General features: G+C 45.1%; 1 protein-coding gene across 3 annotated transcripts; it reads left to right on the forward strand.

Annotated features, from left to right (window-relative positions):
* Nucleotides 1–2,266: 2,266 nt before the first annotated feature.
* si:zfos-911d5.4 lies at nt 2,267–20,879 on the forward strand. Of its 3 annotated transcripts, none has more exons than XM_020047071.3 (8): nt 2,267–2,392; nt 2,757–2,903; nt 3,423–3,526; nt 3,800–3,948; nt 5,499–5,727; nt 5,980–6,077; nt 6,361–6,483; nt 9,560–10,051. In XM_020047071.3, the coding sequence occupies exons 2-8, from the start codon at nt 2,770–2,772 to the stop codon at nt 9,566–9,568; spliced, it is 846 nt and encodes a 281-aa protein (XP_019902630.2). In that variant the 5' UTR covers nt 2,267–2,392; nt 2,757–2,769; the 3' UTR covers nt 9,569–10,051. The 3 variants fall into 3 exon arrangements, with proteins under 3 accessions (XP_019902630.2, XP_010867208.2, XP_010867216.2); XM_010868906.3 differs by lacking the exon at nt 9,560–10,051 and adding an exon at nt 20,280–20,879 and having other exon boundaries at nt 2,268–2,405; XM_010868914.3 differs by lacking the exon at nt 9,560–10,051 and adding an exon at nt 20,280–20,879 and having other exon boundaries at nt 2,269–2,392.
* Nucleotides 20,880–26,349: the final 5,470 nt, after the last annotated feature.

A 26,349-nucleotide genomic window follows, 5' to 3' on the forward strand; every position in this document is an offset into this window, starting at 1 on the left:
TTTGTTTATGACTTCCTTTTGCCGTTCAGCCAATATTGCCTCTGCTTTAATTTGATTTCTATTTATTTTACTCCATTGTTTGGGTTTTATTGAGGTTGAGCCTGGTTTTGTTGGTTATCACACTCATCTCTGCTGGAAGTGAAGGTCATGGGGACTAAAAGAGCCAGAGTGCCCCAGTTTATTGCCGTTCATTTCATTGAGTCCAATATGAGCTGATTTGGCTATCTGCCTTTAAGATATTAAGCTCTTTCATAGCATTTCGTGGTGGTGCAATCCGGATATTGTTTGTCACTGTTTTTGAGATATTCTGAGTGTATTTACTTGTGGTTGAATAAAATATTTTTGTAATATCCTCTTTTATATGTCCATCCATCATTGTGCATATGTATGTGTGTGTGCTGAAACTGTTATGTATAATTAGAGCTGTGCTGCTCTAATGAACAGTTTTACTGTCACAACACGCTGAGGGTACAGAAACAACTGACAGTTTACGTAGAAACATTTCGTTTTGTACTTTTTATTTGTATTAACAAAGCACCTTGGAATGCTAAAACATAAAACACCCAATCCAGGACCAAGATACAGTATGTTATCTACTCAGAGAGCATATTATTGTTTAAATGAGACAGGACCTCCTTGTTTTATTTTTGCTTTCCAACCCACTAAACACCAATGCTGACCTATTTCCAATGAACAACCTAAATTAAATTGGCCATGTATGGTGTTCTACATCCCCCACAGCTTAGTAGGCAACCTGACTCTCCTAGTATCATGCGTTGAATGACTCACATAATAGAAAGGCTTCTCCACTTGGAACTGTGCAGCTCATTAAACCACACAATGCAGATCTGTTTCTACAAAAGGCCCCTCCTCTCAGCCTCTCTACCTTGGGGGAAAAATTGCACTGACTGAGCAGCCCGGCAGCTCGCTCTACAAGGACACTTGACATACACTTTCTGCCTCGCTGACAAAGGCAGATGCTGAACAGTCTAATTACCTACAGGTTTTATACAGGATATCCAGGCTTCATTTCTGTTCTTCATTTCACTTTTGTGCCTGGGTACAGCAGTCTTTAGAGCTTTTACTGGGTCTTCTTCTGCTGATGTACAACAGTCTTTAGAGCTTTTACTGGGTCTCTTTCTGCTGATATGCGGCAGTCTTCAGAGTTTTTACAGGGACATTTTCTGCTGATTGTATGGCAGTCTTCAGAGCTTTAACTGGGTATTTTTGTACTCATGTATGGCAGTCTTTAGAGCTTGTACTGGCTATTTTTGTACTCATGTATGGCAGTCTTTAGAGCTTTAACTGGGTATTTTGTATTCATGTATGGCTGTCTTTAGAGCTCTAACTGTGTATTTTTATGCTTATGTATGGCAGTCTTTAGAGGTTTAACTAGGTATTTTTGTGCTCGGGTATGGCGGTCTTTATAGCTATAACTGTATTTTTTGTGCTTATGTACAGCTGTCTTTAGAACTTTAACCGGGTCTTTTTGTGCTTATGCATTGCAACAATAAAGTATTGACAGCAATGATCAGTTGCACAACATTTCCATTCCCCCTGGTTAAAGTGGTAGGTGATAGCTAATAGAGAGTGGTTGTGGAGGGCAGAGAACGTGATGTTCCTCCTGTAGTTGAACTCAGTTTACACAGGCAGTATGTTAGATCAGATTACTTGTTTGTTTGACCGGGTATGCTCTTCTGGTACAGACACAAGTGCATCTCTCCACAGTCACCAAGCATGGCGATGAGAATGACTCACTGACTGTGAGATCATTTTCCACACTGATCTGAGATCAGGCACCGACTTCGGCCTAAACTATACATGGAATCATGGGATTTGGTTTCATTCGGGCTACGTTGAAATAAAAGCCCCCGAGACCTACCTCGGTTGACACTGTTTAAATGCATATAATAATTACATGATTTTATTTGATTATTTATTTGAGTTTCTCTTTGTGTATCAGAAGCTCAGTTCCCAGTGGAATATTTGACTGGGACTACCAATTCAGGTCACTCAATACATTTTGTTGTGATGGTTTCTGACGCTTGACCTTTTACCACTGACCTTCTACCTTTTCACTAATCCGTTTTGCAAACGTTTTTGAATACAACACATGTCGGATGTAACCCTTCACAATTGTTAGCGCATAAAGCAAGCATAACAAGTGCTCCCAAATGACGTTAAGGCTGACGTCACATTTTCCTGGGAGAAATCCGACGCTCCACGTGGTTTGTTGTTTACATCTTCTAGGATTTGACTGACGCTCAGAGGAGCAACGGTTGTGAAACACCGTTCCTGGGTTTTATTTCATTGCATCTCGCCGGGTTTAAAGTATATCGTGTGCCTCTTCCGCTATAATACGGATTCCTGTTTTCATCTTTCTCTGGTTTAAGTAAGATCTTGATGTATGTGTTTGTTTTTAGTTCTAAAGGTAGCGTTAGCAATTCTCTTATAGTGCGGTGGCTTGCTTTTGTCTTTGGGGTAGGGTTGGAGTTGGTGTCAATTCGGTCAAGTTCATATTTCAGTGTTTCTCTCGACCAAGCACGTTTGTTGATATTATAGCAACTGTAATGTAAATTAAAAACACTAAATTGAATGATGTTGTTTGTAGTATGCTGCCTACTGCTTTAGTTTTAATTAATTAGCGTTTACTGTCCAGTGAAGTTACCCCAAAGCCATAACACAACACAAACAGCTGTACCCCGTCCACCTATACAAATTGTCCTGGTTATTATGAAGTTTGGGTGGTTTTCCAGATCCACAAGAAGAATGTTTGAGCTTGGAAGTTGGCTGGCGCAGTTCCACTTATCCTCGGGACTCAGTGCTACTTCAAATGGTGCCATAGGGGAGCACAGGCCTACGCACCCAACTACAACAATACAGGACATTATCCAGGATGTCAGGTAGGCCGAAGTCAACTCTAGGCCTGAAGATGTTCCGATTTGTTTAACTTTAACCGGCCGACGGACACATTAGCCAATTAGCACACTCCGGACACTTTTTTTCTTTTCTCGCTCGCGGTTTCCTCTGTGCAATTGATCAGAATGCCCTGAGCACAGTCAGGTAGGAATGTCGTATGTCAAATTAATCTTGGCAACACATTTTTCCGTGTTGGCCGTAGTGGGAGTGGCTATATAGTTATGTGGCATTGATCTAAAAGACACAATTATTTCTGTATATACTTTGGAGATGCACGCAGTGATATATTAGGCAAGAAGTGACAATTTAAAAATGAAAATAAAGCCTGCTTGTTCATTTGGTTAGTTGAAATGAAGTTTTATTTACCAAATGTATATAAAAATATTGTACAAATTAGACAATTCCTCCCTTTTTGTTTTGTTTAATGAAGCGCTTTAATGTGATTGAATGAGTAGACTTTCTGCCTTTGCCATTGTGACACCGACACACCTCTCTTTTCCTAGGAAAATTGGTGGGCTGAAAAAAGAACATATTTTCTGCAACCTTCGTATTCCGACTGAGTTTCCGAACACCAAAGAAGATGATATCAACCTCATCATCCTCACAGGTGACCAGTCGAGCAGAGATGTAACGTGGACTTCACTGGGTTTGTCATGTGTGGCCGGATGACAGACCATTCTGACCGGGTTCCCTGACACACTAAATCTCAGCCCCGCCGCGCTTCTGAACTGGCCGTTCATTACAGCCCCTTCCCAAAACCGTCTCGCCTCCCACAGTCCATTTCTGACCCTTCCCCCCAGCACCCCCAGTGTTTACGCATATCTTTTTTTATGATCAGAAGTTGGCTTCCTGTGTAACCGCCGCCTGTCTCTCTTACAAGGCCACGGGGTGTTCTGTGTCGACGTAAAGACATGGAGAGGAACGGTGTCCGCACAGAAGCAGCACTGGCACGTCTTGCTCAAACAAGAAAACCCAAGTCTCACCAATACCTCTGTAGAGCAGGTGGCTGACCCCCTGGAGGCAATCACGGTAAATACGGTACACTTTTTTTTTCTGGTCGAAAATGTTTATTGCACGTATCTACTAATCTTGTTGAATCAGTATCATAGGCTAATGGTGTCATTTAGAAAGCTTGAAACTGACTACAGCTGATGCCATTTGATAGCATTTTCTGTCATTCCAAAGCCGTCTCTCCACCTCCAAGCTCTGCCCCAGTGCAGGATCTAGTGGGTGGAAAGGAGGGATGTCCAGCCCTGGGATGAAAATGCTGTGTTTTTTGGGCACCCGATTTCCCCTTTAGAAGCACATTTACAGCCGTTAACATCAAAAGGCCTCTGCTTTGGGAAGGCGTTTGGTTCACTGAGCAGTTTCTTCTGTCGTGTTAAGCTGGGCACCCACCACGTGCTTTACCAATGTGCTTGTCCCAAATCTTTCATCACGTTCTTTCACAACCCCTGGACAACACCTGGATGTTCCCTGGAGATCCTGCACTGCATTTCTCGGTTGTCGTGGTCTCATTTCTGTTGTTGTTTGTTGCGTGTTGAGTGACTCGTAGGAACCTTTTTGTGGTCAAATAATTTTGTTGAACATTAGAAAACTGCAAGTATGTATGGAGTGTATGTATAGGTATAGGTATAAATATGGGTATAGGTTTATGTATGGGTATAAAAATGGATATAGGTTTATGTATAGGTATGGGTATAAATATGAGTATAGGTTTATGTATAGGTATGGGTATAAATATGGGTATAGGTTTATGTATGGGTATAAAAATGGATATAGGTTTATGTATAGGTATAGGTATAAATATGGGTATAGGTTTATGTATGGGTATAAAAATGGATATAGGTTTATGTATAGGTATGGGTATAAATATGGGTATAGGTTTATGTATAGGTATGGGTATAAATATGGGTATAGGTTTATGTATGGGTATAAAAATGGATATAGGTTTATGTATAGGTATGGGTAAAAATATGGGTATAGGTTTATGTATGGGTATAAATATGGGTATAGGTTTATGTATGGGTATAAAAATGGATATAGGTTTATGTATAGGTATAAATATGGGTATAGGTTTATGTATGGGTATAAAAATGGATATAGGTTTATGTATAGGTATGGGTATAAATATGGGTATAGGTTTATGTATAGGTATGGGTATAAATATGGGTATAGGTTTATGTATGGGTATAAAAATGGATATAGGTTTATGTATAGGTATGGGTAAAAATATGGGTATAGGTTTATGTATGGGTATAAATATGGGTATAGGTTTATGTATAGGTATGGGTATAAATATGGGTATAGGTTTATGTATGGGTATAAAAATGGATATAGGTTTATGTATAGGTATGGGTATAAATATGGGTATAGGTTTATGTATGGGTATAAAAATGGATATAGGTTTATGTATAGGTATGGGTATAAATATGGGTATAGGTTTATGTATGGGTATACATATGGGTATAGGTATGTGTATAGGTATATGTGTGTGGTTTTGTTTTTGTAGGAGACACGTTAATCAACCAGTATATTATGTATCATCGTGCAGAGAACAATGTCAATCCCTTCTCCAGACCAAGACCGCCAACCTGTGGCAGCACATGAGGAGAAACGGTGTGGCTGTGCATCAGAAGCTCTTCCACCCAAGGGTAGTCTTCCTCGCCCCAGAATGCCAGCTGGATGAAGAGCTGAGGAAGAGGAGGGAGCTTATCGTCCACAGTCAGTTGGAGGCTTTCCTGCGCTCCTTCAGGGAAGGCTACATCACATGGATGTCAGACGCTCTCACTCCTGCCTGGCTGTCTGGTGAGTGGTGGTCAGTGTGAGTCTCTAAACATTTTATTAACAACATTGCTGTGGGTTGTCACAGAAGGAGTTGTAGCCTCAGAATCAAAATAAGTAAACTAAGAACCGGTAGGCAAATCTGCATGCACTAACCGGAATTTAATAATAATGTTAAAAATAATAGATTATTATTATGATTAATTGTCATTGTGGAGTGAGATAGATGGCTCAAATGAAGGGAAGCGGCTGTAATGAATTGGAACGTCATCACAGGTCACCTGTCATACCGTCAGATGGGGGAGGTGACTGAGGTCTTGAGGAGGATGGGCACCTGGGACCTGCTCAGACTACATGGAGGAGAGGAGCTCAAGGTGTCAACCTTTACAGTTACCTTCCCCTTGATTGGTTCAAATAAGTGTACTGGGTTTGTTTTCCCAGAGGAACATCGGTTTTCTCTTTTTATGGTTTTAATTGTGTTGAAAATGTGTTTATTTTAATTTTAAATGCTTAGCCTCATGTCAGAATAGTTTGCAAAACATTTTATATGGATACAACTATTTATTCACCAACAAAAGATGACCTACAGTGTTCATGTCTGGTAATTGAGGCTGAAGCGTGTGCCGTTTAATGATGTCTGTCTGTGTTGGTTTGAAGGGTGACTACCAGACCTGTCCTTACATCGCCCTGAACCGCCGGGAGACCGACGTCATGAAGTTCTCCAAGATCAAAACCCTGTCTGCTGATTCGCTGTGGGCTCTGCTGGGACACGCCCCTCAGGTTAGCGTCAGTTCATTCGCCCACCGTGATCACCATGGCAACCGGCACACAACGACTCCCATCCCCCCCTGCTCAGACGCAGCACGCGTGGCCACCCGAAACGTAAAATGACACCTGTCCTGGCACTGTAGTATCTCTGGCATCAGCGACGCCTGGCAACAGGAGCGTGCAGGCGTCTGTCATTGTTCTACACGGCCTCTATGACTCCTTGAATAGGTCTAGGGGATTACCCAATACACAGCCTGCAGTAGGGCGTGGGTTATAGCGTTGTGTAGTAGGACGTGGGTTATAGCGTTGTGTACTAGGACGTGGGTTATAGCGTTGTGTACTAGGACGTGGGTTATAGCGTTGTGTACTAGGACGTGGGTTATAGCGTTGTGTACTAGGACGTGGGTTATAGCGTTGTGTGGTAGGACGTGGGTTATAGCGTTGTGTGGTAGGACATGGGTTATAGCGTTGTGTGGTAGGACGTGGGTTATAGCGTTGTGTGGTAGGACGTGGGTTATAGCGTTGTGTGGTAGGACGTGGGTTATAGCATTGTATAGCAGGACGTGGGTTATGACAGTGATGTTATGTTCACTTTTATGGATGCTGTACTCAGTGTAGCAGTTTGTCTCTAGAATTACAGGAATATGGCTTTATGGTATAGAAGGTAAGAAATATAACCTTAAGCTGCCAGCAGAGGACACTGTTACTACAGAGTTCTGCAAAGAGCAGGGTTGCAAAATTCAGATAACTTTCCCCAAATTCCCAGATTCAGTGTTACAACAATTCAACAAAAACAGACACAGAATATGCTGGGAATCTGTAATCTTCCAAATGGGAATTTTGGAAAACCATAGGAGTTTTGAAAAATTCTAGTAATATTGCAAACCCTATCTCTTTATAGACTGATCCTTTAATAAATACTATTGTAAAGAAACAAGTCAGTAAACCGCACATATTTCATAATAAGAGTTGAAAAGATGGATCTGAAGACTGCCCAGGGTAACTTACTGGTTCAATTTAACCCAGTCCTCCCTGGGGGTCTCAGTATTGACTTTTTCAAGCAGCTCTGATCGAAGCTTTGCGGTTAAGACACGACCAAGACAACGGTCACATGATTTACAGTTTAAGAGCTTTGCAGTGGTCTGGAACCCCCAACCAAACCCCTCCCCTTCCTCCACGTTCACTTCCCCCTCGCCAACGTGCGTAGATCATTTCTCAGATCTGTCCCATTAACGTTGGCTTTCTGAGTGTTAATTACTCACTTACTGGCCTCTCACTCTTTCTCTCACTCTCTTTCATTCTCCCTCGCTCAGCGCTAAGACGCTCATTAGCTGAACACAGTTGATTGTAACAGGAGGTAATTACATGTAAAAGCCGCTGTCTAAAACCTGGATTCTAATATGCTCAACCTGCCTTGCTTTTTAATTGGTAGATGTTTGGGGATGTTTGAGTTGCTGTTTTCTTTTCAGGGAAACATGTTTAATTGATTGGCCTAATTAAGTAAATATGCTGTATTCTCCAGTTGGTATTAGATTGAGGCGGATAGGCACACTGGCAGACAGCTTAGAAGCACTTATGTACCGTCCAGCTATGAAATTCACACAAGGCCAACCACAATGTGTCTAAGGCACTCTGTCGTAGCGCCAGGTTGACCACCATACTCTGGGTTGCCTGTGGCCCAAACAGACGAACGGCTGGATAACCATTTGGACGATGCAAATTGTCAGGGGAGGGGAAGGTCTCGTTGCAGTGTAGCAACTAACTCACCTGCGAAAGGAAATGAGACTGTCAGGTGAGGGAGTGTTCCATCACGTGCGCTGACCTATGTGAAGGAGGAAGGCTTGCCACGATCTTCAACTCTCCTGGGTAAGGTGGGCGTTTTCGCGATTTAAGAGGGCTGTAGATACAACTGGATATTATGATGTTGGGAAGGGTGGGGGGGGGGGGGGTTGGTTTAAAAATATCTCACAGCATTTCCTAATTTGGTAGCATAGGGAGTTACTTACAAATTATGTTCAATATTTCTATTTTATGTATTCAGGTTTCCGAAGTGGGTGAAATACAAGACAACTTTATTACATTTTACAGTGAATTATCAAAAAGTGTCCTAAAAAATAAATGATTGTAGTTTATATAGATTATTGGAGGGAAGTCAAGGTCACAGAATGAGGTCCGGTAGGTTGAACTAACCGGGCATCCGTTACAGATGAACACCAATCTCTAGAGCCCCTGATACACACACACACACACACACTAAACATGGCCTTCCTATCAGTTTTCAATTCAAAACAACCTCTTCGTCATATGCTGTCCTCCAGGGGGCCCTAGTCATGCTCAGGGGGATTCGCTGTGTAACAACATGTTATTTTCAAAAAAAAAAAATATTTGTAAATGTTGGCTGAAAGGCACTCAATCAAGAACCATAAGGCAGCCCTCGCACGCACGCACGTACGCACGCACACACGCCAACCGTATCCCACAACGCAACATGACACTTGTATAAAAGGTTACATAGGTTGTCCCTGTGCAGTGACACGTCCTCACGATGCTTCCTCAACTCTCTTCACCCATGATCCCGCCGGGTATCTGTGAAATGGATGGAAATGCAAAAAGAAAATACATTTCTTCATTGATGTTTCTCACTGCTAGTCTTGTTGCAGAGCCACTTAGGAAATCGAATCTTTTATTTTTTATTTTTTTTTACATTCTGTAAATGAACGGCTGGTGCTCCTTTTAAATATTGTAATTTTATTAGCCTTGACAGACCGTAGAGGAGCTAGACGTCTGTAGTAATATCATATCATCATAATACATTTACGTTGATAATGTAAACAGCAATGAAAAGCTTTTCCATTTGAATCCCCTGTTATTCTTATTTAATTAACCGCTGTGTTTAGTTCCATTCTGCAAAAGGCAGCGCAGCTTGCTCAGTATCTGGACCAACTGCTGTGTAAACAATGAACCCATAGAGATGGATAGATGTCTCATCTCGGTAGCTGCACCAGTATGGCAACTTAGCCAACATGGGCAACGCTCCTGGTGCCATCTCCATGATGTATTTTTTTTTTTTTTTTTTTAAATGTATCAGATTGGCTGATTCCTCCTGATGACCTGTTTTTGGGAGTGATCAAACCACTCCAACCAAGGGATGTGCCAATGAAGTTGGAAGGCCCACCCATTTGACTATATTAAGGTAGTGGATGCCCTACAAATATTACATCCATGCTTGAACACATCTTCCGGTGGACACCCCTGTACTCCAGATTGAAATGTTAAGTTCTCAATGCCTCAATGCAAGGTCCAATTCAAATTTGACTTCTGCTTTTAACCCGAACTTTCTAAATTATAGCAGTAGGGGGTTAACTGTCTTGCTCAGGGAGAGAAACACACACCGATTTCTGTTTTCCCCTTTTGGTTACTGGTCAGATTCTCTAGCTGTCAGGCCAGCTGCTGGCCTACTGGATGACCGGCAATGGGGAGAACTCTCATCATGTACAGTAACAGGCTTATATGATACAAACCGCTCATCCTTCTGGGAACCTTCATAGTCTTTCTGCGTTTCCATCCTGAAGGCCTAACAGCACACTGCAGCTCTTGGGTGGTTTGGAACAGATGCTGAGGGAGGCTCGAGTTAGGGCAGAGTGAGATACCCGATCTTTCCCCAGACACGTTTTCAGACCCCAGATCTTTCTGTTAGGCCGGCAGGTCTTTGATTTGTCGCTAGTACTGTAAACACGCAGTCAGGCTCTCTGATGTCGACGCGACCTGTCATTTTCAGTGTTACTTCGGGCCTCTGTTCAGGAAAAAAAGGGTTAGTTGGCAGCAGCGTTTTGTTCATTTAGAATATTCTGTAACAAAATACTCCTAAACACAAACGGACAATAATAGGGGGGATAATGCCTCGCTGTTTCACTCTGTTACAGTCTTTTCTTTCTACTGAACACAACCCAGATCCATATACAGCACTACAGTCTGTGGGGAATTCTGGTTGTGTTTTCTGCGGGTCTGTCTGTTCTGTTCCACTAATAAAGAGGTGTGGCAGAGGACCCTCAGACCCCAGAGTGGAGTATGATGGATCGGAGTGGCCGCCATTTATTAATTATGATCTATATTCTTAGACCGCTGTTCTTGCTTCATTCAATTTGTATGGATTGAGTAGTAATTACAGGTGTGTGCGCGTGCGTGCGTGCGTACGCACGCACACTTGCAGTTCAACTTACAACCACATCAGAGGCGTAATCCTATTCTTATTGAACATTCTATTTTTTTTTTATTATTTCTGTATTTTTCTATATTTAAAAAGGTACCCCCTTTTCCAGTTGAACATGCATGCGGTGAGGGCAAGCTTACACAACCGATGACCTCCGTTACCTCCTTCTCCTCCGTACAGGAGACCTGCTCCTCCACTGACCTGCCATGCCTGCGTTTCCCCATTCACCCCAGGTAGTGACTCTGGGAGCTGCGTGTGGATGATGCTCCAGCAGAAAACGGGCAGCGTCCTCACCGTCCAAGTCAGGGTGTTAGGTGGCCGTTTCAGTTCCTTGGCTACACTTCTAAGCGGCTGCCCACACAATGGTTCTGTTGGCTGGTGAATGGAAGCAGGACATCCATTCCGTTCAGTCATTTAGAGCTCTGTATGGAGCATACAAGTTGGAGGTGGAGTAGGGGCTGTTATGAATACACGTTGGAGGTGGAGAGGGGCTGTTATGAATACACGTTGGCTGTGGAGTAGGGGCTGTTGGCTGTGGAGTAGGGGCTGTTATGAATACACAGTTGGAGGTGGTGTAGGCTGTTATGAATACACGGTTGGAGGTGGTGTAGGCTGTTATGAATACACGGTTGGAGGTGGTGTAGGCTGTTATGAATACACGGTTGCAGGTAGTGTAGGCTGTTATGAATACATGGTTGGAGGTGGTGGAGAGGGGCTGTTATGAATACACGGTTGGTGGTGGAGAGGGGCTGTTATGAATACGTGGTTGGAGGTGGTGTAGGCTGTTATGAATACACGGTTGGAGGTGGTGTAGGCTGTTATGAGTACGTGGTTGGAGGTGGTGTAGGCTGTTATGAATATGTGGTTGGAGGTGGTGTAGGCTGTTATGAATACATGGTTGGAGGTGGTGGAGAGGGGCTGTTATGAATACGTGGTTGGAGGTGGTGGAGGCTGTTAGGAATACAAGGTTGGAGGTGGTGGAAGCTGTTATGAATACATGGTTTGAGGTGGAGGCTGTTATGTTAGCTGGTTTGGAGACAGAGGCTTTACTACAGGGTTTGGAGGTGGAGGCTGTTATGATAACAGAAAGACATAATCAACGCTTGTTGCCCAGAGAGATTTTGTCTAGCTGAGCAGGCCGGTAGATTCCACAGATTCAGCCTCATTAACAGGCGTTTCTCGTTCTTCTCTGCACCACTGTCTCCAGGACGACACGCGACTGCTTGTCCATGCCTGGAATGGACAGTGCCGTCTTGTACCAAGACCTCGCAGGGCGTCCGCCTGCCTCTGAAGAGGCCCGGAGAAGCAAAGGAGCAGCAGCTCCCAGCTCTTTGTGTTTGCAATGAATGGAGGTGCAACAATAGGTCGCTAGCTGGAAATTGTCATTTGCTGACTCTGAAATGTGAATCCCGGCTGCTTGGAGAATACAGCTGCCCTTTTCCTTCAAAAATAAATAAATGAAGGGCCATTAATGTGAATGTACACTGATGAGCCAAAACATTATGACCACTCACAGGTGAAGCAAATAACGTTGATCATCTCCTAACGAGGGCACATGTCCAGGTCTGGGTAGACTAGATTAGCGAACAATCAGTTCTTGTAGTCAGTGTTGCAGAAGAAATGGGCAGGAGTAAAGACCTTACCGACTTAATATGACTAGGGCCATATTGTTATGGTCAGACGACTGGGTCATCTACTAAACGAGGAAGGCTCGTGGGGTGCTCCCGTCCAGGAGTGCTGAGTGCCTACCGTCTGGTTTAGGGAGAGACAAACCACAAACCGGCGACAGGGTGTTGGGTGCCCATGTGCGCCGTTTACCAGGGGAAGTCATGGCACCAGGATGCACTGTGGGTAGGCGATAAGCCGGTGGAGGGAGTGTGATGCTCTGGGCAATGTTCTGCTGGGAAACCCTGGGTCCGGGCATTCATGTGGATGGCAATTAGACACGTACCACCTACCTAAACATTGTTGCAGACCAGGTTCTCCCCTTCATGGTAATGGTATTCCCTGATGGCAGCGGCCTCTTTCAGCAGGATAATGCGCCCCTGCCACACTGCAGGAACAGTTTGTTCAGGGACAGTTTGTTCAGGGACAGTTTGTTCAGGGACAGTTTGTTCAGGAACAGTTTGTTCAGGAACAGTTTGAGGAACATGATGAAGAGTTCAAGGTGTTGACTTGGCCTTCAAATTCCCCTGATTTCAATCCAATTGAGCATCTGTGGGATGTGCTGGACCAACAAGTCCAATCCACGGCGGCTCTACATCGCAACTTATAGGACTTGAAGGATCTGCTGCTGATGTATTGGTGCCTGATAACAACAGGACACCTTCAGAGGTCTTGTGGAGTCCATGCTTCAGCGGGTCGCTGCTGTTGTGACAACACGTTGAGGACCATCAAGATATTAGCCAGGTGGTCATAATGTTTTGGCACATCGGTGTATACAGTCAATTCATTTTCACCAGAAAACCAAATCCAGGGTAAAGTATTATGATTGGCTGAACACTGGGATTCCAGTGAATGTGTGTGTGTATACTGACCCAGTCAAAGGTTTGGACACATTTACCTAGTCAAGTGAATAGGTGTGTGAATACAATACCAGTCAAAGGTTTGGACACATTTACCCAGTCAAGTGAATGGGTGTGTCCGATCTTTTGATTGGAACTGTAAATGTAAGAACAATAAATTATATATACTTCAAGCATTAGTGTTACATGTTATACTAGTATACATGTAAGGAAAGGATATAGAAAAACACCATTGCCATAGGTATTTCAACTCTAAGCTGTCTTTTTATTTTCATTTGCCATTTTCTAAGCGTAAGTATAAAGATGAATGGCCATTCCATTTCAGAGAAACCTTTTTACCTTTCAGAAGAGGTAATTGCAGGTGTTTATTTTTGGACTGAAAACAACGCTCCGATTGCTTATGTCCTCTGGTGGAGGTAAATGGAGTTTTAGTTATGTACATTTCAACCTATCCATTGTTGTATCAAGCCGAAGTTTTATAAGAGCCCATTTTTCTGCTCTTCACTTAAAAAAAGTTTCCTGAAGAATGTCCTGGGGAAAAAACATTTTTTCAACACATGGAAATTGTGATGGAAATTTCCATATTTTTCAGGTTTCTTGTAATTGGAATATGGCACTTCAATAGAAAAGGCAGTGATTTGAAATAATTTTCTGTGTGTGTGTGAGTGAAAGCTAACTATCCAATTACAGAAGACTCCTAGTACAGCAGAACCCACAGGTCTCGGTAATGAACTGGTTAAGACGCTAACCCTACACCCACACTGACAGCACAAGACCCCTGACAAACGCCACCTCGTAACTGCAGGTGATTAAACTTAGTAATTCTATTACCTCCTCCTGGCTTCAAGCCAACGTGAAGAGATTCGTAGTGGGATCCCACATCTGTCAAAAGGCATCTGAAGATGACTCAATGGGCCCTGGTTGCACGCTGTGAATCCACCCCCCTAGCCGTCCTTCTGAAGCCCCCTTGGGAGTCGTGCGGCGTGTTTAACGCGGAGGTTAGCAATCGGTGACATACGCCAGTTGTAATCAGAATGTGCCATTAATATATTTGAATACATGTTTAAGAATGCGTCCTTGAAGGTCTTTACATTTCCAATGAGGAAACCGGGTTTCCTGGAATCTGTGAAGGCGTGGGATGTATAATTCGGGCCGTAATGAAATTAGCTACAAGGTTCGCGGCTGCAGAGGCATCACGCGTGTGCGTGAGTATACACGCGTGTGCGTGAGTGTTCCCAGTGTGCACGCAACATACTCCGCAGACATTCCAGGGCCGCGGTCTTGTATATCATGGTGACCTGTGGGCCACGGCGTTAGAGCGGCACTCCGCGGTGACGCCGTCCCTCTCGACATTTTCCTACAGTCGTTTCCTCCGCGACCATCTGTGTAGTCCTGGTCACGCATGTGTCCCAAATGGCACCCTATTTCCAGTGGCCGCTGGTTGAAAGTAGTGCACCAGATAAAAACCGGGGGGGCCGTTTGGGTTCGGATTCGGAAGGCTGCTTCCATCCGTTAAGGGGCCTGTTGAATCCCAGGAAAACCATTTAGTAAACGCTTCGGTCCGTCGTCTGTTGTTCGGATAATCACCTTTAATAACGCCCGGCATCAGTATGGTCTTTAGTGCCCATTTGCTTTCTGTAATGGAGTCAGGGGGAGGCAGTAAGCTTATGAAACGAGGCTAATGTCATCAAGACATGTTTGTGAGGGGCCAAATTAAATCAGGCCCAGATCGGAGCTCTGCCCTGCCCTCTCGAGTCAAGTCGCCCAGACAACCAGACAGCCCCGTTGATGGGGGGGGGGGGGATTCCTATTATAACCTTTCACAGAACATGTACTTGTGTTTTGAGGGAAGTGAAGTAAACAGGTCCGTGTCTTGCATGTGAGTGGATGTAAATGGTCATTGCTGCTAGCTGGAGTTCTAATGTCTTCCGGGTGTGGTTAGCGGGAGCATATGTTTGAAATATTTTTGTTATTTATTAATTTTTTTCAAGAATTGTTCTGACATTGCACGCATGATAGAATAGCAGAGTATGTTCTAGAATTACAAGTTTTTTATTTCCTCAAAACAATAACCAATGCTGAAGGGGCAGTTATGTTTTTCCCGGTTCAGAAAACAAGTTTTAGTTTGGAACTCATCACACTGAAAGACTGTCGAAGATTCCTGATATTCAAAATAGCTGAGACTTAATGTCTCCTCCTAATTGCCTGAAAACCATCCCGTGACCTGAACTCTCGTTGATTTGGTCAGGTTGTGGTTGATTGGCTGTTTGACTCTTTGCAGGATAGGTGTGCTCTTCATCATTCCTATGTCTAGTGGGACACGAGTGAACGAAGACGAGTGGCCTCTCCCTACCTGGTGTGGTGTTACGCCTCACTCTGAGTTCACCGGTAACATGGCACCTCCGCGTCTAAACCCCCCCCCCCCCCCAGGTGACAGGCCTTCTCCCACCCTGTCTGGCACCCCCTTCGCTCTGTCCCGGACTGTCAGTCTGCGCCTCGCCTGGCGCCCCGTTCCACGCACGGCACGCTGCTTCAGCCCAAGGCCGTTACACAGGGAGGATGGTGCCGTTTGGGACACGCCCCTCTGTGAGGTGGAATTTGGGTAATTGGCCAATCGCTGAGCTCCGACTCGGTGACAAAGACCTGACCAAGCCTGAGCAGTCAAGCCTTTTTAATTTACATCCATAGCATCGGTATATACAACACTAGAATTCAAGTCATCCGGTTTTCAGTCAGCTACCGTCTCTGTTGGGGTGATTCCCCTCTTTTAGGCTTTTCATTCAGTTGGCTTAATCATGATCCTCATTCGTATAATACTGGGGGCCGTCTAAGAAAATAGCTGGTCAGTAATAAATGCCACCCTTCAGGAGGACAGAGGGGTCAGTGTTGTTTAGTTGTTAGCTTGTGGTCATAAATCAGCGTCTATTCCCTTCGGGTAGACAACAGGTCATCTTCATTCTCCGTCGGAGAAGATGGATCATTATCTAGCGGCCATTTACAACAGTAAGTCATTTCTCTCAAAGGAAAGTGAGCTGTCTGTCCGTCTGTCCGCGGCGGTATGGGGAGGGGGGGCGTGAACCTCGTGAAATGTGAGGGCGGGGGTTAGGTGATGTCATCGTGACATTTCGCCTGACACTGAGAGGGGGGAGGGGGGAGGGGGGGTGGAGGGGGCGACTTTTGACACCCGCCACCCTCAGGGTTTTGGACTGCCCGTGGAATGCCTGAGGTCTCTCCTCCCATTCTCTCTCTCTCCTCCCATTCTCTCTCTCCTTCTCCCTCTGTCTCCCCCTTTCATCTGTCCTCTGTCTCCCCTGTACTTCCTCCCCTCTCTCCTTGTCAGGACCGGCTGGGTGCTCCCAGGGCTCTGTAGATGGACAGTGGACAGAACCGGGTCACCACCACAGCCTGTGCCCAGTCCTCCATGCCTGGGGTTGTCATTGGCAGAGGGCCCACGTTCGGAGTGAACCAGGGTTCAAACAGGGTATTAAATATTCCACAAGTACAAGGCACGGCGACACCTATTGTCAGGACAACCTCAGAGGTGTCCCATATCTCTTTCAGTTTTTTTGCTGTACTCTTCGGGAATGCCTTTCCAGCCAATCCCAGTTGAGTATTCATCTATTGCGTGGTGTCAGCAGTATTTCACACACACACACACACACACACACACACACACACACACACACTCACAGGTGTCTTCACGCATCCACAGTTCAGGAGATTCAAAGCAGAGAGGTGTTGGTAAGTGGTGAGACAGACACCAGATCTGTGTCTGTGAAGTTACAGCACAGTTCAGGGGATGCCAACACGCCTTGTTGTCCACTGGGGATGAGATCAGACACATTTCATCTTCAGTTACCTCGGCCTTCACCTGACCTAAAGGGAACATGCTACGACAACTCCCTTTGCTCCGTCAAACACGCACCATATCGTCTGTGTCTGTCTGTAAATAGACAGACACAGACGATATAGAACTCTCCCCCGTTTTCTCCTCCCACCCGACACACAAACCCAAACATTCAGAGGTCCCGCCACATTCTTTCCTTCACGTCCCCCCCCCCCCCTTCACCCCGTACTCCGCCAAAACCCTCCAGGAGGGTGTCTGGCGTTTAACGGTAGAGTATCGCTTCTTCTAATATGAAATCACACAATGCCTGATATCATTTTTCAAAGAACTGGAACAGGGCTGCCACTGGTTTCCTACTGATGTGATCTGGCTGATTGTGTTGGTCGTACCTGTCATCCCCCAATCACCACACCTGAATTGTTTTTAGTAAACCGTACATGCAGTCCCTGTGCAGAGAGCAGCAATTTCATTCGGGGTATTTCCAGGGAAACTCAGTTGGGTATGTGTGGATTGTGGAAGAATTTCGAAACAGACTTGCGAAGCTTTGTCGCGTTGGCCAACATGACCTCAAATAGGCATGCTATTCTTATCTGCTGCCAAAGGACCTTAGACTGCCAAGAAGGAGATCGAACTCATCCGAATATCCCGGCAGTATTTTGTTTCTTTTCTTCAAAGATGAACTTGAAATCGTCTCTGTGTTGTCTCCTTGACACGCCGAGAGAGGTGTATTAGGTGAGCGGCCTTTATGAACCTGACACATTTTAATTCTTAGATGTTTATCGGTTATCGCCAGCTAACTAATCAGACCCTGCTTTGTAATATATAGCCTATGGCTGTTGGAGCAGCCATAATGACCGGATTATACGGTGATGCTCCCCAGTTCAGTGACGAAGCGTCTACCAGATCAACAGCCACAGTCTGACACTCAATAGTCTGTTTTCTGACCAACAGCTATGGTAGGCCGGGCTGGGATTTCATTCACAGTGATCGTGTCCCAAGTCGCGCCCTAGCCCCTACATAGCACACTGCTTCCGTCCAGAACCAACAGGGTTCTCTGGGAGTTGTCCACCATCGTTTGGAGTCTGCTTGTGCTCTCAGTGTCCAGGAGAGGTTTCTTTAACTCACTGCCGGCTGCCCAGAGTAATGAACATTCGCTCATTCGGGGCATCGACGCGTAGATCAGACGCTACTGAAGCACCGGCCCGTATTCAATTTCAACCCTGAGAGAATGCAAATGCAGGCGGCCGTGTGGGGGGAGGGGGGGGTTATTCGTCTCCCCTCGAGCCCCAAAGGGCTGGACGTGGTAGCTGTGTCTGAAGTAAATGGCTGCGCGATATGGGTCGGGAAATTGCGGGGGTTCCTTTGTTCCCTGATAATTAGGTTAACAGACGAGGCGCTGCAGGTGTTGGCGTGAAGTCCAGTGGGTTGGCAGTGCGCTGCAGATGTTTTCTGCCCCGGCCGCGGCCAAAACGGCACACTGCAAAGGACTACTATCGAGCAGGGACCTGTGGTTTACTGCTAAGGCAATAGGCCTAGCGGACGATAGGGCGCTATTAAGGGATACTTTGGATACACAAACCAGAGTTTTCGGAGGAGAAGAGTGTGCAGCTCTATCCAAGCCTTCGTCCTCGGTCTAACCTGCACCATTAAAGTGATCACGTTCGGAGGCAGACGGTGGCTTTGTCCTACACGGCGCCCTGTTTGCCGGTTAGTGCACTATTTCAGACCGGAGCCCCATGGGCCCCTGAGTAGGCAATAAGGTGCCATTTGGAGCTGCGTCCCTAAATCCCACATACAGTGTATTTCTCCCCGCCTCCTGGTGGCGAATGGTGCTTATCTAGCTTTTGATGTTTGCTGAATTAGAAGGCCCTATTGTGTCCACAATGGACACGGACTGATTCTCCGGGCCTCCTTCTGTCTTCGCCATTAACTAAAAGGCTTCTGAACCATTTATGGATGGAGTACTTAGAGATGAAAGGACATGGAGGACAGATAATAATTGAAAGATTGTCTACTTTTTGGTGGGATAAAGCCGGAGAAAATAGCAATGTGAAGGAGGCATTTTAAATATGGTTGTTCATTCAAACCAGGCAGATGCAGACAAATAACCAATGAAGGAGAAAAGTGTTGTTCTGAAATGGATGTTCTTTCAATTACCTGAACTTGTATATCTTGTTAAAGGATGGGCTATTACTATGAATGAATAGGCCATTTTAAAGAAGTGGTAAATGCATTGTGAGTTCCATTAATACAGTGTTAAAACAAAAAAAATTGTGATATGACCAATGAGAACATGACAGCTAGGCCTTAATGTATAGGTCACAATATAGGGGTGTCGCCTGAAAATCTATCCACCCTAGTTAAACTGATCATCAATATAATCATCCCTTTGTTCTGCAAATCAGTTTCCCCTTTTTCTCTGGAGGAAAAAAACAACTAAATCACTATATAAGGAATCTTCTGTTCTACATGTTGTGTTTTATGCATGTATTCGGTATTCATATAGTGGTCCCTGCCAGAATCAAACTCGCAACCCTGGCATTGTATGTTTCGAACGGCGCCGCACGCGACCTGTGCGCCTTCTCAACCCCACCAGACCGAGGAAGCAACAGCTTGTGACTATAGCTGGAGATCAGAGGTGAAGGCCATGATTGTCTGAAGAGGTCTAGACCTTAGGTCAGAGGTCACAGTCAGGGTCCTGACCCCTAAGGACCCTGAGAGAGTGGGCACAGACGGACAAAGATTTACCTTAACCTCCATACTAGACCGACCGTCACTACTTTGTATGTAACAGACCCATGTGTATGACAACATTCAGTTTTAAAGTTAAAATTAAACCCCTTTTAACCAGTATGATAATCATTAACCACGTTGGTAACAAGTATTATAATAGTTAGTAATTATACTGTTAACGGCTATGCCACATTGTTTTGTACATATATACGGTGTAATATATTACACAGTATGTATACATTTCTTCCCTTATTTTCATCATATATTAATAATATTTGTTAAAGTAGGTAAAATCTTAAAACGTCCCCTATGTAATGAAAAACCTTTCATATGGGAGGTGCACAGACCTGTTCTCTAATAAGTTGAATTTCTCTGATTACTTAAAGCTGACTCGCCTAACTCTTCCCTTGTCCCCGTCCCCTGCCCTCCCCCCTGGTTCCCTCCCACTGGTCCCCTGCCCTACCCTCCTGGTCCCCTCCCCATGGTCGTCTAGGTAACAGTGAAGATGTATAGGCGTGGAGCCCCCGGGTGGCTCGGGAAGCCTCTGAGTGCCACCACCACCATCCCCAACACCACCCAGGTCATCTTCAGGGTCAACGGAGAGGAAACTGACTCCAGCATCCCGGCCTACTCCATTCACAGCATCACGCTCAGCATATAACCCTTGGGTAATGGGGGAGGGCTGGGACATCACCATCACAGACAGTGGATCTGGTTGGATATCTCCATCACAGACAGTGGATCTGGTTGGACATCTCAATCACAAATAGTGGATCTGGTTAGACATCTCCGTCACGGACAGTGGATCTGGTTAGACATCTCCGTCACGGACAGTGGATCTGGTTAGACATCTCCGTCACGGACAGTGGATCTAGAAGGACAACGCGGTAACAGACAATGATTCAAGTAGGAAAACCGTTATTTATAACATATTACAGCCTTTCATATCCCCGTTCCAGTTATCTACGTTGATACTGTGAGTTCATTAGTGGAATCAGGCATGTATTGCCAGGGAAAAAACTCAAATGTACATTAATTGGTCTAGGATCAGGCTAGCTACAGTGGGGAGAACAAGTATTTGATACACTGCCGATTTTGCAGGTTTTCCTATGTTACAAAGCATGTAGAGGTCTGTAATCTTTATCATAGGTACACATCAACTGTGAGAGATGGAATCTAAAACAAAAATCCAGAAAATCACATTGTATGATTTTTAAATAATTAATTTGCATTTTATTGCATGACATAAGTATTTGATCACCTACCAACCAGTAAGAATTCCGTCTCTCACAGACAGTTTTTCTTTAAGAAGCCCTCCTTTTCTCCACTCATTACCTGTATTAACTGCACTTGTTTGAACTCGTTACCTGTATAAAAGACACCTGTCCACACACTCAATCAAACAGACACCAACCTCTCCACAATGGCCAAGACCAGAGAACTGTGTAAGGACATCAGAGATATAATTGTAGACCTGCACAAGGCTGGGATGGGCTACAGGACAATAGGCAAGCAGCTTGGTGAGAAGGCAACAACTGTTGGTGCAATAATTAGAAAATGGAAGAAGTTGAAGATGATGGTCAACCTCGGTCTGGGGCTGCATGCAAGATCTCACCTTGTGGGGCATCAACAATCATGAGGAAGGTGAGGGATCAGCCCAGAACTACATGGCAGGACCTGGTCAATGACCTGAAGAGAGCTGGGACCACAGTCTCAAAGAAAACCATTAGTAACACACTACGCCGTCATGGATTAAAATCCTGCAGCACACGCAAGGTCCCCCTGCTCAAGCCAGCGCATGTCCAGGCCCGTCTGAAGTTTGCCACTGACCATCTGGATGATCCAGAGGAGGAATGGGAGACGGTCATGTGGTCTGATGAGACAAAAATAGAGCTTTTTGGTCTAAACTCCACTTGCCGTGTTTGGAGGAAGAACAAGGATGAGTACAACCCCAAGAACACCATCCCAACTGTGAAGCATGGAAGTGGAAACTTTCTTTCGGGATGCTTTTCTGCAAAGGGGACAGGACGACTGCACCGTATTGAGGGGAGGATGTATGGCGAGATCTTGGCCAACAACCTCCTTCCCTCAGTAAGAGCATTGAAGATGGGTAGTGGCGGGGTCTTCCAGCATGACAACGACCCGAAATGCAGGGCAACTAAGGAGTGGCTCCGTAAGAAGCATCTCAAGGTCCTGGAGTGGCCTAGCCAGTCTCCAGACCTGAACCCAATAGAAAATATTTGGGGGGAGCTGAAAGTCTGTATTGCCCAGCGACAGCCCCGAAACCTGAAGGATCTGGAGAAGGTCTGTATGGAGGAGTGGGTCAAAATCCCTGCTGCAGTGTGTGCAAACCTGGTCAAGAACTACAGGAAACTTATGATCTCTGTAATTGCAAACAAAGGTTTCTGTACTAAATATTAAGTTCTGCTTTTCTGATGTATCAAATACTTATGTCATTCAATAAAATGCAAATGTAATTACTAAAAATCATACAATGTGATTTTCTGGATTTTTGTTTTAGATTCCGTCACTCACAGTTGAAGAGTACCTATGATGAAAATTACAGACTTCTACATGCTTTGTTAGTGGGAAGCACTGCCGATTTTGCAGGTTATCAAATACTTGTTCTCCCAACTGTTTTTGAACTGTCTGATAGTTAACATAATCCCAGTCCAGTTTAACTATCTAGCCTAATCCTAGACCAGTTCATCACTGTCCACTATCTAGCTTGACACCAGACAGTTTGTGCTGTCTTTCTGCCAACTGTTAACCAACCCATTCTTTGGCCCATGAGGACTACAGAATGGTATTTCAAATATCGTTGACAGTCACCCATAAACTCATGCTAGGCTGCAGTATGTTAGCGCTGTATCCCAATTCATATATAATATCATGTTTTAATTATGTAAAAGAGGAATTTGTAACACTGTTTTGTTTTTGGTGGTTGGAACCAAAGAACAACCAAAGAACTTCATATAACGCCCATTAAACTCTGCTCAACTCGATACTGTAATCAACATTGTAAAATCAGTCTATTTCACTCAACCTTTAACTCCTTTAAGCGGTGGATCTCCACTCATGTAAACTGTTCTCCCTCCATCCACTGTGGCCTGTCGTGCTCAACGACAATATTATGCTAATAGCTAATGAAGGTGATTCAGAACAATTAGCCTGATCAACTTTCCCTTGTTTTTAAATTACAATTCTAGTGTTCCGCCTCTGCCGCTCTAAACTAGCAGTTAATTTAACGATTATGTCAGTTGGTGTGATAGCCGCACCACTACACAGCTCATTGTGGAGTGTGGAGCCGAGGCGCTAATTGTCGCGGTTAATAACCGCTAACCTCTAGCGCAGTAATGAGACCTGGTTTGGGACATTACTGGCTGTATTTCTGGCCGTATTGGTTTTAATGGCTTCTGCCTGTGATGCATTTATTGGCCAGTCATTCCATGGTCTGTTTTGTCCAGAGTTCCTGTAAGCTCTCCTCTCTCAGACAAGCAGTTGATAACAGCTTTCTCAGCAGCTCGTGTATTCAGGCCAGACTTGGGTTAAAATGCAGTTCGAAGTGACTTCCGATACTGAATTGAGTCTCCCGTGTTTTAATGGAAGAAATACCAATCCTGTCCATCTGCTGCTCCAGATAGGCCAAAGCAAATTCTCTTTCGAATTGTATTTTAACCAAGGTCTGGTTCGGCAGACCAGCCCAGCACCATTAATTTTTCTAGACTTTGGTGTTACCATCGGTACTTAACGCGGGTTAGGCTGCCAGCCACTGGAAGTGCTGTGCTAACAGCTACAAATCCTATTTAGTGTGTCTGCTGTCGGGCCTAAATGAAGTTATTTGTATCAGGATATCAGTGCCTTGAGCAATTTCACGAGGGAAACCTCTCTGTGTGTGTGTGTGGTATCTGACTGACTAGCATATCTGTACCTGAAACAACATTACGCCCCACTCCAGCCCCTCACTCCCCCAAACGTCTGTTTACAGTTGGGCCCGAGGTTAGGGTGTTGCTGGCTGCTTTAATACAGGTAATTCCCACTCAGTGTATCCAGTGGAGGCTGGCTTGCCTTGAGGAAGACATTTTCATGGGATTGTTTATTGCTTCGTGTGTGTGATTTTTGTATTTTTGTTTTATACCCATTTGTGTGTGTGTTTGTGCGTGTGCGTGTGCGTGTGTGTGTTCCGTGTATGTCTCTGTCCATTTTTGTAATGTGCTTGTGCCCTCTTGCTTTCTGAACGTGTTGTTGGACAGCCAGGCTAACTCCAAGCTGGTGACATGTGTTGGTAAACCCTTGGTTCAGCATAGTATTTCAGAGTGAGAGTGTGTACTCAGACATATCTAGGTTACATTTTAGAAACAGTCTTGAACCCACTGAATGCACTTATGTTCATTTTTTTTTTATCAGTGGCGTGATTGTAAGCCAATACCTTTGCATGATTATTGTATTATACATGTTATTTTTATGGAATTGATTATTGAATTACATATTTACATGTTTGAGCTACCTAATGTTTGAAAATAAAATGGCTTAAAAATATAAATGTATATGTATAGTTTTTTTGTGTTTATATTGAAGTGTCTTACAGAAGGTACAGCCCCTATACTGTTTAACCCTGCTGGAAGCATAGAGTTCACGTGGTCCAACCAAGTCATCAGGAAGAATCATCCGTCGTTGACTCGATTAGAATAGAAGATGCCTTCAAGGCCGAGACGACACAGGAACTGAGACAGACAATTATCTTTCTTTTTAATAGAAAATGTATGTATGAATTGTCTCAGTGGTAGACACCGATGAGGGCAACTGTAAGACATCTGGCTGACACCCCGCCATCGCCAGGTGGAGCAACTAGCGGATAGAAAAAATACGCCGGCGTTTCCAGTCTTGATACAAATCTTTGTTCCCAGATTATGTCTGTGGCAAAATGGCCGCTTGGGCACCGGTTTTTATGGACGTAACATAGCTGAACGAAAAGCCTGCCTTCCTTGTCACTTATCACCACTCGACCACGAAGCCTTCATCAAAGTCTTCCTAGGGAGATGCTGGATGTTTATCCGTATCAGTGATTCCAGGTTCCCTGTCCTTTGAAAGCGTAGCGTGATGTCTGAATCATGGCGGAGGGGCATGGATTAGGAGCGGATGGCTGGCCACAGCGGGACAATGGGGACACTGTCAGAACAGGTAGGCTGGTGACCCAGTGGGAGAGCAACAAGGGACACACACACATCCACACACACAACTGGGAGGGGACGGGGGGCCGTCGAGCGGAACTCTAGGTGGAGTTCAGACCAGAACACAACACGGCGCTACAAGGTAACTAGGTAAAACGATCCGGGGAGGAATTCCACAGGAACATCAGCAGATCAATGAGGGTTCTGTTTGGGGAAAACCCTAGCGGATATTGAGCTGAGGCACTGAACCCATCAAATTATACATGCATCCTGTTGTCTGTGTCTTTGTAGTCGGTGTGTGAATGTGCTGACGTATTTATTAGTATCGCCATTGTCCTGGCAACACGCCCTTCACGGAGTCTGGAAACGGGAGCCAAAAAAACAACCCCAAACGCAGAAAATGTATAATACGCACAACATTGCTGATGTACTGCCCCCCCCCCCCCAGATCTACCCAAGGCACGCGTCTCTGGCCAGCCAGGCGAAACTGACGTACATCGCAGTTGTATCCTAAACACGTTACAGATCACTAGATGACACAATAACACACACAGCTAGAACAATGTCCGTGTCTCTTCTGTCATCTCGGCCTGAGGTCCCTGCTAGTCTGGATTACCTTGGGTGGCAGAGAGTTCTGTGCCGTCGCGGCCCTATTTAATACTCAGCTCCTCTCGTCTTCCATGCTGGATCTCCCAGCACAGAGAAACCACGATCTCCCCGCCCCCTGTGACATACTGTAACTGTGAGGCGGGGTTTCTTGGAAGTTCAAATTGATGATTGGGGGACATTTGCGTTGATGAATTTGAATGTATTTTTCTTAAACATGTGGGTTTATATTTTATTTTGTATTGCCGTATTAAATTCCTAAATGTTACGGGCTAACGTGGGTAACGCACACATTGTTGTTTTCAGCCGTGAACCCGGGGGATCCACCTAGCGGAGTTGACCTGTCGCCACCAGCGCAGCAAGGAAAGGACTAAAGGTTGCGACCCCTGCGGTGACACCAGGTGTCTGACCCTGACCTCTGACCCTGACCTATAAGGCCACCTCCGCTCCCCTGTGGGCAGCACGGCCAGGTGAATGCCTTGTCCCGACGCTCCGAGGTGGACATCCGACCTGCTGGAGTCTGGACAGACCGGTCATGGGACTCGAGTACTGACCCCTCTCTGGGCTGCCATATGTGAAGTGGAGGGGGAGAGGTGGCAGGCTGGACTGAATGGCCAAACTGTCCACCGGTCATTTTTGCAACCAGATCTCTGGAGCCACCGGGCAGGCTGGGAGCCTCTGTGGGTCCGCTTCGTCTTGTAATTTGACTCAGCGTGTCTCGTCTGCCATTTCCTTTGACTTCCACTCGTCACCTGAAGCGGGTTCTTCATACGGCACGCCGGATCC

The sequence above is a fragment of the Esox lucius genome, chromosome 6 (assembly GCF_011004845.1).
Source record: "Esox lucius isolate fEsoLuc1 chromosome 6, fEsoLuc1.pri, whole genome shotgun sequence".
Classification (NCBI taxonomy): domain Eukaryota; kingdom Metazoa; phylum Chordata; class Actinopteri; order Esociformes; family Esocidae; genus Esox; species Esox lucius.